The sequence below is a fragment of the Drosophila navojoa genome, chromosome X (assembly GCF_054131105.1).
Source record: "Drosophila navojoa isolate 15081-1374.11 chromosome X, UAZ_NAV_1.0, whole genome shotgun sequence".
NCBI lineage: Eukaryota > Metazoa > Arthropoda > Insecta > Diptera > Drosophilidae > Drosophila > Drosophila navojoa.
Window position 1 is genome coordinate 21,179,103 of NC_142895.1, and position 12,452 is coordinate 21,191,554.

General features: G+C 39.5%; 1 protein-coding gene and 1 long non-coding RNA gene across 4 annotated transcripts in view; one reads left to right on the forward strand and one right to left on the reverse strand.

Annotated features, from left to right (window-relative positions):
- The window catches only part of RunxB (RUNX family transcription factor Runt related B), a 40,435-nt gene that overhangs the window by 23,690 nt on the left and 4,293 nt on the right, over positions 1-12,452 (reverse strand). For all 3 annotated transcript variants that reach the window (XM_089264296.1, XM_089264295.1, XM_089264294.1), the window contains 2 exons: positions 11,815-12,274; positions 11,487-11,703 (listed from right to left, as the gene is read on the reverse strand). In XM_089264296.1, coding sequence (XP_089120422.1) covers positions 11,487-11,703; positions 11,815-12,171 — 574 coding nt within the window. In that variant the 5' untranslated portion in view covers positions 12,172-12,274. The remainder of the gene's footprint in view (positions 1-11,486; positions 11,704-11,814; positions 12,275-12,452) is intronic.
- LOC149090701 (uncharacterized) lies at positions 9,118-10,321 on the forward strand. Its single transcript, XR_016197373.1, has 2 exons — positions 9,118-9,555; positions 9,800-10,321. It is a non-coding gene; the product is annotated as an uncharacterized LOC149090701 (long non-coding RNA).

Here is a 12,452-nt window from a genome sequence, read left to right on the forward strand (position 1 = left end):
CGACACGATGCTACCAGCAATTACTTTGGCCCGAATCTGCCGGCTGGCAGAGCTGCTGCTGGCAGAGCTGCTGCTGGTGGTGGTGGGTTTTCCCGCTAAATATACGAGCTGATATGGCGAGAATGCGATGCCAGCAAACAGGAAGCCGGAATCGACGTTTATTAAAACGGAAACTCGAGACATTTGTGCGGCGGCACAAGAAAGAAGCAATGCGACTTACACGATAAACCCAAAGACGATGGCCATGGCAATGGCAAGCGCAGAGGCAAAAAGTAACAAAGCAGACGCTGCCAAGGACATAATTCCGTCTTAGCTTTGCCAATGGCAAACAATGTCCTTGGCCGACGGCAGCGCTTGGCCCCGATGCTGGCTGACTGATAAGCAATCGCCCATCAGCTCCAACAACCCCCAGCCCCGACCCCAGACAGTGCCCAAAATGTAGATTCACAGGGCTTGAAAATGACCAACGGGGAGCAGCAGCCAAAGGCCGCTAAATTGCAATTTTCAAGATTTAAGCGTGAACAATAAATGTCACATAATCTGTAAGTAGCTAAATAAAAGCGCCCGCAGCCAAGTGACTCCCAAAAAGCAGGAGCTGGCCACCGTCACAGTCCCAATCCCAGTCCCCGTCCCTGTTCCGGCATCTCTCGCTATTTAATTTAATTTATCGCATTTTAAACAGACGACAAACAATAAAATGAAGCGACAGCCTCAACAAAATAATACAACAAATTTATTCGTTGTTTGCTTCCCTTTGGCCGGCCCCTGGGCCAGGCGCATTGATTGCGGCTTTGTCTTTTATGTCACTCAGCCAGAGGGTCTCGCCACATGGCCAACAGAGGAGCCTACGGAGCAATTTGTTAACATTTCACACGATAAGCGGCAAAAATAGGGAAAGTATCTAGATAACGGCATTACATTATAATAATTATAATTTCAATTCCATCCGCTCAAAATCATATACGATATTTCGAGATTGAAATTAAAATAGTTGAAAATAAAATAATTGAAAATAAAATTGAGGCTGCACGAATTGGGTAGATAATATCTATTATTTTTAATTGTGAATATATATATTTATAGACAAGAGAGCCCCGATCAGCTTTTTTTCGATTTACACAGAAATTCAAATTATCGAGAATTATTGAGAACAAATTTCTTTCGATTTAGCGGGGTATGAATTATCGAGACTCGATATGTATACGATACGTATATGTACATATATATAAGCACATGCTCCAAACATCAAGTCTCTAGCAGCTAGTTGCTATACCTTATAGAGTATATCCCGACTGACAGAGAGAGAAATGACAATTAAATACTACGAATTCGAAATCTCCTGCTTCAATGGATAGACATTCTACAGACAAGCGGAGGAATGGGCGAATGGACAGCAAGACGGACTAAGCTAATTGCTTTGATCTTGATAAGTAAATTTGTTTTATTTTGTTTTATTGATTTTGAATATTCCCAAGTGAAGAATCTGTACATCAAATGCTATACGCTCATCAATGAATCGCTATTCGGGACTCGTCAAATAATTTGAGCTAAGCTATTTAATTGTCTTCCAGCTGGAAGACTGTCAAAAGCAGCTGTGCAGCACTTGCGCTCTCTTTCTTGGCTGTCTCTCTCTCTCTCTCTCTCTCTGTCTCTGGCCATCTCACGGCTTGTTTGCTGGATGCCTCGCCACCTGTGACCCGATGCGGGCAGGCAAGGAAAGCCTATGACACATTTCATTATACAAATATCAATTAAGCCCATTGCAAATACTAATTGTGAGTGTAGGCGAAGGACACTAGCTGCCACCACCGAGCATGGGCAGCACCACCATCAACACCAAACACCACCATGCTCAGCATCAGCAACACCAAAAATAGCAGCAAGACGTGGCACAACAGACGCTAGCCGCCCCCTGCTCCCTTCCCCTGCTCCTGCTGCTGCTGCTGCTCCTGCTCCGGCTCCTGCTTCTGCTCAGCTGCCACATGCACAGGCCATACGTGGCATAAGGGCTGACTCAAGGCTGCAAATGTTAATGAAAATTAAAAATTCAACATCAAACTGAGCGACGAAGGACGAAGGACGACACAGGATTCGTCAACATCAAACGGAGACGAAGAACCCAAATATATACTTATACGAGCCGGTGGACTGGGCTCGGAGCTGGGGCACATCTCCAGAAATAAGTGTTAATGTGTTATCTGATTTATTTATGTTAAGCTCATGTGTGAGTATGCGTGTGTGTGTGTGTGTGGGTGTGCGTCTATGTGTGTGCGTGCCTGTAAATTGCTTAAATTTGTGGAAATCGTGACTTCAATTAAATTCCATTCGATACTCAAGGAATTTTCAACTGATGATGCGCAAGTAATTTCGGAAATTGGATACTGTATGCCAACTGCAAACATGCAAACAAACAAACAATCAAACAAACAAACTTGCGTATGTATCGCTCACTGTTTGAGTGTGCGTGTGTGTATATGTACTTTTGTATTAAATCAAATTTTAATTGCGCATACTTGTCCCTCAGCAAATATTTGCAGCGAGCTCGCCGCCTTTGACTCGCCTGCCTCTGCTAGCCAAAATGCTAAAGCGACAAGGAATGTAAGGCAACACAGCCAACCAGCCAACCGACCAAATGTGCCCACACACACACACACACACACACACACACACAGAGAGAGAGAAACAAACAATCTCTCTCAGTCACCAATGGTCCGCAAACAAATATTATGAGGAAACAAACAAGCAGACCTGAATTTTAATAAACCACACAATGACGCTTTAATACCCTGACCAATAGGTATTTTAATTAAAGACCAAAGCCCATCGAAATGCAGCTCTACCAGAACCAGATCCAAAACAATGCAGTTGACCAGCACAAAAAACAAGTAGTTGAATCATATGTCAGTCATCACAACGCTTGTGTCTTAACGATATCGATAATTATCGATAAACGCGCATATTAATAGTAAAAAATGGTAGATAGTATGCATAGGAGCCTATCGAACCCTAATAGGTATCGATAAGTATCTGATCTTCTACGAATTAATATGATTAACATATCGATTATCGATATCGCTCATACTTCTCAAGATATCGATGGATGGGAGTAGAAAATTGATTTAGATTTCAAATGGGGCTTCCATATGTTTCATAGAAGACATAGAAGTATACACGGTATCTGCGAAATAATATTCCTTGTCGTGCCTTTAATTTACTACAACAATACAAGAGAGGAATATTGAGTGCGAGCAACTGTTTACAGCTCGTTGGCTTCATGCAATCTTTAAAAAGTTTTCTTGCATTGGGTCATGAAAACCGGAAGTTATTCAATAATGAATTTTTCATAGCATAGATAACAGTTAAAACAGTTAAACAGCCGTTGTATAAAGCTTAAAGAGGCACAAAATGTATTTGACGGAAATAAGATAGAAGAAGAAGCTTATTTACAAAGAATATTAATAAAAAAAAATAAAACCTTACTACAAAAATATATACAAAAATATTTATATATGGATATATACCAATATTTTTCGATAAGTAAGTTAAGTTAAAGAAATTACTATAAATTTTAAGCCAAAATAAAAAATAATAGCTTGTAAAAATATAAATTTAAAAACAAAAATTGAAGAAAAATAAAAGTTTAGAAAAGAATCAAAAGTTTAAATTCTTTTTATTTTTTTTTTTTTAATTAAACTAAATGTAAAAAAATAAACATTAATTGAAAAAAAAAAAATAATAATAAAATAAATTACAAATACATATACATTGTTCAGTATTTAATCAAAACCCTCACATTTATTTATAATTATATATATTTGTCAGAAATATTTTCAAAGATAAAGCAAAAAGTATTGCGAATGCCATTTATCGATTTTGTTATCTTTATCGATTGCAGCTGAACCCATTTGGCACTTGCCCTAGACAGTCATAAATGCCACATTGTAGCTCTTCGCGCGGGTTTATTAAAGTGCTTTGAGTCACTTTGTGTACATACATACATATATATATATAGACATATGTATGTCTTCATGGAAATCGCCCAACTTCAGCCCGTCTAATGCCAGAAGAAAACTGTTTTGGCATAATGTAAGCTAAGCTAAGCTAAGCGGCTGCGTTGCAAATCTGTCAAATGTCAGCGCCAGCAGCGACGCGACGCAAGGCGACGTCGACGTTGGCTCATTAGAGAAACAAAAAACAAGAAGAAGAAGAAGAAGAAGAAGAAAAATAAAGTGTGCCCCAGTTGACGGCTAGATGCCAGTTTTCAACTCTCTCACTGTAGCTGACACCTGGCAAAACTTTGCCAGTCGCCGGGCGAACAAAATGGCGACGTCGGCCTCATTGCAACCATTTTGGCCGGGTGTTTATCACATTGCTGCTATTAATTAAGCTTAACGAGGTTACCGTTCGCAACCACACCCAGTCAAGCAGATGGAGGCCGCGAGAGAGAGAAAGAGAGAGGAGGGGTGGAAGCTTGGGCGAAAATGAGAAGGAGAGTGAGAGTGAGAGAGCGCGGCAGGTGGGTAGATGGGGTTAGCCAAGGCATCTTGGGCTAACGCCGTGCCAGTCCCCAGGCAACTTAATAATGAAATTTCGCCCTCATCTCATTAAAAGTCTTAAGCATTTCCAGGCAGCAAATTGATGTGTGTGCTATGCTAAAAGGGTTCCACAGCCACCGGCCTGGGCAACAGGCGGTGAGTGGGCGGCTGTCGCTTAGGATCAAGAGCAGATCAACCAGCCACGCCCAGCGCTGCGCCCAAAATACAGCAGTTGCTACACAAAGAAGCCAACAAACAAAAAACAGAAGCAAAAAAAAACAAAAAAAATACACGTCAGCCAGTTCCCAGTTAACAGTTGCCCGTCGTTGCCCGCTACCCGCTGCCCGCTGCTCGCTGCCAGATGGCAGCTGCCAGCGCTGCCAACACTGTGGCGCATATTTAATTTTTAATGAAGTTTAATGGATGCCGGAAGCTTTAAGATGGCAACTGGAAGATGGCTGAGAAAAGCCAACGTAGCGGAATACGCCCCAACAATAAGTATATGCCAACATATTGTTTACTCTCCAGCTTAGAGCCGCTGCCGGCGCCTTTGTTCAAAGCCCCGAGACTTGGCATGCCATTGCAGAGGTCAGACAAATGTCTTAAATAGGCAATCCCACTTCAATAATTCAAGCATTCCGGATATACGCACTTGCATAATCTATATATTATACATGTATAGACATCATCTCAGCTCTAGGTGAGCCTCAATCAATCTTATGCGCATCTAATTAGCCCCGCATGACTCACACACTGACACACACTCAACTATGCAGTTAGTTTCTTAGCGTTTCCGCTCAACATTCAAATTGAAGGTAACGGCAAAGGCAACGGTATTTCTTGAAAATCTAGCCACACTTCAACGATTTTACTTGCAGCGAATACTCTTTACTTCATCGACTATTTTAAAATATTTTAAATGCATGTTTCTATACACAAGTATTGAATAAATAATTTATAAATTTTTGAATAAACAAAAATTCAATGTGTTTACTCAATAAAAAATGTTAATATGAAAAAAATTAAAGCAAATCTTCGAATTATCAAATGCGTAAAATTGTTAGGTGTTATTGCTAACCAAACATTTAAATTCTATTTATTAATAAAATGCAAAAAAATATTTACAAATTTAATAACAAAAATTATAGATTGTTAATTGTTAATGTTAATAAATAAAATAAAATAATTATTGTTTTTTTGAATAAAATGAAACAATTTTTTGAACAACAAAAATTGTAAAATTGTAAATGTTAAAACAATTTATTACAATTATAATTATTTACAAAAAATTTTTTTATTACAAAAATTAAAATTGTTAAAAAAATAAATACAAACTTTTTTATTTATTTCTTTCATTTCTGTATACCAAAAATAATAATAATAAAATTTGTAAATTATCGTTATAGATCACAATAAAAAAGAAATTTTGCTAGAAACTAAATACATACAATATGTTTTAAAACGATTCAACATATTTATAATACTCTTCCATTTCCTTTAAAATTAACCAAATTCAATAAAAGGTAAATTAAAATATATTATTTTCGAACTAACTGTGAAAAGTTTTCTTGTATGGGAATATAATAAACGGAATTTATTCATTAATGAATTATTTAATATCATAGATCTGATGGAAGAAGAGTTAAAGGCTTGGGAATAAATTATTTATCGGAAGTTTGAAATAATAGCCTCACGCGCTAATTTTTTTAAAACTAATTTTATTTTATTTGATTTGATTTGATTCAATGCTGTTCAATTATACCTCATAGATAATATATTATTATAGATTATTCTCAATATTAAAAAAAACTTTAACTCCTTCACTACAAGCATTAATAATTTCGATTAGTACTTGCCGTTCGACTGTGAACGCGCCCAGAATGCTGAGCATTTGCTAACTTAATTAAGTATGAAGACCAAATATTTGGCATCGGGTGCATTGGTCTGAAATGCACTTAACTAATGAATTGCAGCTCAGGCGTGGAGACATTATCATGGCCATGAAGCGGCCGCATTGGCCCAGCCACACAACTGTACTCGGACCAGAGTGAGGCGCAGAGTGAGAGTGAGAGAGAGAGAGAGAGAGAGAGAGATGTTCATAGCTCAAGTGGCAAGGCGTCAGAATCAACTGAACGATAAGCACGCCATAATCGGAGCGAGCGCCAAACTCCAGTTAATTAACATATTATTGCAAATTCAGCAGCAGCAGCAGCAGTAGCAGCGGCAGGAGGAGTAGGGAGCAGGAGCAGGAGGAGGAAGAAACTAAGCTACAGTTGCTTATGCTTCAACTTCTGCTGCTGCTGCTGCTGCTAATGCACTTTAGTAATGCACTTCAATGTGCTTACACAGCCATGTGCAACATGCAGCGCACATCTCATTTACATGCATACACATAGCAACAATAATTACATGTGCCCGTCACGCCCCGCCTGCCCCGCGCTGCCGTCCAGAAGATTTTAATTCATTAGTAGACAACGGCCAAATGCATTTCCCATGTGTGTGGATTATTCAGTTTCCGCTTGAATGCAACTGCTGCAACTGCAACGGCAACTGCAACAGCAGCTGCAGCTGCAGCGGCAATGGCAGCTGTTGCTGTTGCTGTTGCTGTTGCAACAGTCGATGCGCCACCATTTTATCTAATTGCGCCCACATTACGCATACGCAGCATAGAACACATCATTAAAATTACGAGTGGACAAAAATGCAAAAGCAGCTCCCGACTCCTGCTACTGACTGCTCGACGCCCAACCTCAAGCCTAAAACGATGCTAGTGCTGCAGCGAGGGCGGTTTGCAAAGTTCGCCACTTCTATATATGGTATGCAATATATGTATTTATAAATGGTTGTATAACACGATTAAGATAAAAATATCGAATAGCTTAAGAATTTTTAAACGTGACACAACGAGGGCTATTTAAAAAGTTTACCCATAGACATTTGGGATCAAAGTATGTATTGCTTCGTGATATAGATAAACTAGGATATATATATGCATAGATGTTTTTTGTCTGTTGTGCTGGCAGCTTAGTTCATCAGCGAGGGATGTTTACAGAGTTTGCGTATACATACATATCGATATTCACAACTATCGATACACCCCACTAACTAAGTTTAGATTTGATTTGTCCATTGATTTATGTATAGATCGAAAATTGTGTAGATCAACAACGAGGGCGGTAGCAAACGTTTTCCTTTATGGATATATCGATATTCTCTTCTATCGATATTCCATTCCGATTTGATTTTATTATTGATTTATATATTGGTCGGAGATTGTGTAGAAAAACAATGACGACAGCAGCAAAAATTAGCTTATACAATATATACATAGATGTATCGATATTCCCTACTATCGATATAAACCACTATATCATTTTCTATTTTATTTGTCCATTGAACAGAGATTGTGTGGAACAATAATGAGGGGTGCTGTCCATATTGTGTTGCGATATATGCGTGCTTTCTTCTTATTCAAATCGTCAATTAATCGATAATTCACGACCCATTGCTTTAGCTCAAGTCAGCTAGACTCTGTCAAGACTCTGTAAATAATATGAATGCCTGATGAAAATGTCTGTTCAATTGAATGCTCGCATTTCAAAGCTTGCTGTGCGATTAGAGCTTGATTTGTTTTCTTGGAAAAAAGCTTAAATCAAAATCATTTTACATAGAAAAAATATATATGCCAGACATTTTTAATATGAAATATAGACCTTTTGCTCTCTTTCACTGGCTCTAGCTCTCCCGGGCCGAGTACTCTACTTAGGCAGACCCACTTGAGCAGCTCACTCGCAGCTGTCTTAGAGTCGCTTGGTAACATACCATTGATAGAGCTGCACTCGTTTGTCGCTTACTTCATTAGCTGCCCTCGATAAGCGCTTGAATATCCAGCGGAGCTCATGCTGCACAAACATAATTCGTAGCTGACCAGATGGAGGTGGGAAAAGGCATTTCGTAGCTGATGCCTTGACAACTGCAAGTGGCATTAGCTGTAGCAACAATACGCTGAGCAGACAACAACAACAACAACAACAGCAACAACAACAACAACAATTGCACGCATCACTTTTTCTAGTACAAGGGATTTGCATTTGTTTGCTAATTGAAATTAAGCAAATATTTACAAACATGAAGCCCAGAGTGAGCTCCGTGGAGTTGACCCACGTAATCCTTTTGTAGCGCATTAAAATTCATGAAATGCGTCCCAAAAAAAAAAAAAGGACCAATGGCATTGCCAGATAATGTAAATCCATTTGTATAACATTTGCCGCTGCTTTCAATTTCTTCTTTTAGTTGATTTTTTTTTTCTGGTAATTAGTAAGAAATGAGCTTGGGCGAGCGGCGATCGAAGCGTAACTGTAACCGGGTCCCATAATCAAATGTTTAAAAAAAGATTTGCAAGTAAATCCCAAGGAATTATTTGCCACTTGAAACGTTTAAAAATGCCAACAAGAATCTGTCGAAGCTGATGAGGGTGACAGAACGAGAGAGGGATAGAGAGAGAGAGCGCTCTCATACGCCATGCTAGTGGAAAAAAATGTAAAGCAAAAAAAGGCCAAAAGGCAAAGCCTGGCCATGGCCCTCGGGCTCAAGCGTCGACGTCTGGCGACAGGTTGGGGTCAGACAAACTTAATGAGCAAATTGTCAAATGCCGCGGCAAAGCGCGCACTTAAACATGCCGGGATCTAGAAAATTACGCCCTCTACAACAACAACAGCAGCAACAACAACAACAACGGCAAGTAAAAAAGAAAAATAACTTGACGAAATGATAAAGACTGCAAGAAAATAACCAAAGGAGGCGAAAAAAAAAACACACACACACACAGGAAAAGCTAAGAAAATGTGGAAGGAAAAGTAAAAGTTGCTGTCGCCGTTGTTAGCCCATGTTTGGGGATTTGAATAAACAGTTACGCTGATTTAATTTGGTTCGACCGTGGCCCAGGGCTGAGAGCTTAGGGCTACGGGCCAAGGGCCAAGGGCTACGGCCAAATCATTGGCGAGGAAAAAATTCTATCACAGTATGTCGTCTGTCACCCTCGATTTGATTTTTAAATTGCTTTCGTGATAAATTGACGAAATGAACAGCAATAACGCCACCAAAAAAGAAACGCGAAAAAAATACACACACACACGCACACACACACTCACTCGCACACCAGGCACAGAAAATATGCGAAGAAAATTGACAATTGTCAAGGCGGCGCCCCCTGAATAGACATATAAAAATTAACTACAGACTACTTATCTTATTTGTTGACGCAGTCGAAAGAAGTCGCTGAAGAGAAAACCAGGAGCTCAAATCCAGACAGACGCCAGCCCAAGATTTAAGACTGAAGAAGAGCCGCGACCCACCGACCCACCGGCCGGCCCCCGGCGCAATATGAACGGAAGCCAAGCCAAAAAGTTTGCCCGCCGCTTTTGATCTATGCGGTGGTGCGTGGCGTGTGGCGATATGAATAGCGAATACATATTCCGATGGCAATATGCTACAAGTATCCTGGGGCGTCGACAGGAAGCAGACAATCAAGCCAAATGATACGCTGAATGGGATTATCCGAGAGCAACGGCAGAAGGCAACGGCAAATGCCAGCGGCGACAGTTAAGAGCCAAGAACTTCTTCTCTGGAACTTTACGGCCTTTCGCATTTCCACTAATGAGCGCTACTTAGCAGGTGCTTTCTCCACAAACAATCGGACAATCAGCGCAAACTTTACAAACTTTGAAAATAAAGAAACAAATTCAAAAGAAAAATAAAAAAAACCTTTTCTGGTTTCGGTTATGAGAGTTGGCATACAAAATAATTAGATCGGATGTAGCGAAATTAAGTTTGAGACTTCAGTTGAGATGGCTGAGCGAGATCGAGTACTTACAGACTGTTGGATAAATAGAGAGCTATTCTTGCACCGATCAACTTGTGTTTATGTTGATATATTATTAAATATATATATATATTATTATTGCTATTATTATATTAGATTATCCTATGCCTGCACATTCTCGTATATGAGAAATAGTTTGCGTAACACCTTTATCGCCATATGGCTATAATTTCGATAAATATCGATTTCCAAACAATATATAAATCACTTAGTTTTCATATAGCTTGCTAAGTCAATATGAAAAGGTCTCTTTAATATTGGCAACTATGTATTTTAATTTCCGTGTGCGGAATACATGTACTCGGGAAACTTGAAATTCTTATTATTGAAAAAAATAAATAAATAAATAAAAAAAAAACGAATGTAATTAAAATCAAGAGCGTACAAAAATAGAGCTCCTAAAGAAAATCGATATATGTGTGTATGTATGTTCGCTTGGTAGATTTATGCAAATCTGAAATAGGGGGACACAATGTAGTAAACCTTTAATATATTAGAGGGAACAGTACTATGGGTAACTATAAATCGATATACATTTATCGATATTTGACCATATTGCTTGCGCTGAGGCTATCGATAGTTGGCGAGGGTGCGATGAAGACCTGCGGATATACCATAAATAACTAAATAAAACTTCCTAAAACAATGCTCTTTTATAAATCAAAAGTTTTTTGGCTTCTTTTTCTCTTATAAATATTAATAATAATAATATTTAGCTATAAAGGCACGTGATATTTAAAAGATCATTTTCAGTAATTATCATAGATTGAAAATTAAATATACATATATAAGTGTATATTTAAAATTTAAATGAGGTTTCTATATACTGCCAAATACATATATTATTACATAATGAGCTCATGGAATACGAAATACGACCGAGATCTTGGGCAGACCATTTTATGTCATTTTATTATTATATATAAAAGAGGTATTTTTTGTTTCTTCAAAAAACTCGAAAAAAAGGTACAGGTTGCCCTTCTTAACCAACATTTGCTGCCCACTCTCCCAGTGGAATCAGTTGAAAAACCATTCAATGGGATATAAAATGTATTTAAATTCTCGCTCACCCCGGCCGCTGCGTCCCACGAAGCGCAGATCGTTGAACTTGGCCACCTGGTTCTTCATGACGGCGGTGCAGTTGCGCAGCTCCCCACAGAAGTTCTCGTCGTTGCCGGCGCGTATGGTGACGATGGTGCCGTCCATGACCTCGCCCAGGGCCAGCACCTTGAAGGCGATCGGCAGCGTTTTGTTGGAGCGCCAGTGCGTGGGCAGAGTGGTGCACACCTGGATGGGGATGGGGATGGGGATTAGGGGAGTATTATGAGCGATGCGTTTGCATAAGACTAAGAGCTTTTACTTCTGCCTCCAGCTCTTCCTCTTCTTCGTCATACTCACTATGTGGGGTGAGCCCGTCTTGACCAGCTCGCCGGGATGCTCGGCTAGCAGGACGTCGACAGTGCGCTCGATCAGATTCTCGGGCGTCAGGTACGGACTTGTGTCCACTGTCTTGCTGTTGTTGTTGTTGTTGCTGTTGTTATTGTTGCTTTTACTATTGTTGTTGTTGTTGTTGTTGTTAGTGCTGTTGTTGTTGTTGTTATTGTTATTGGTCTCTGCATTGCGACGCTTCGTTGTGCCGGCCGTTGTTGTTATTGTTGTTGTCGCTGCCGTCGGATGTTGCTGTTGCTGTTGTTGCTGCTGCTGCTGATGCGTTTGATTTGAGGTGGTCGAACTGACCTCGGCTGAAATGTGCATTATTGCTTATAATACCAAGAGCTTATGTCCTCGATCAATGTTTACTAATTGCCTCGATTCGATTTATTTTCCAGCTACTTCATAGAGTCGCGCACTTGATCATCTGAAATGGGTTTGAAAGGGGAAAAATGGACTTTAAATTAAAATTATTCATACATTTTCTGTTAAATGAAGTGATCTTTTCGAATTGAGTCTCAAATGAGCAGCCTTAAAGAGATTCACTCTCTGTCCATGGACAAAGAGACTCTGTCTTGGGTTCTTGGGGTGTATCTCACAAACTT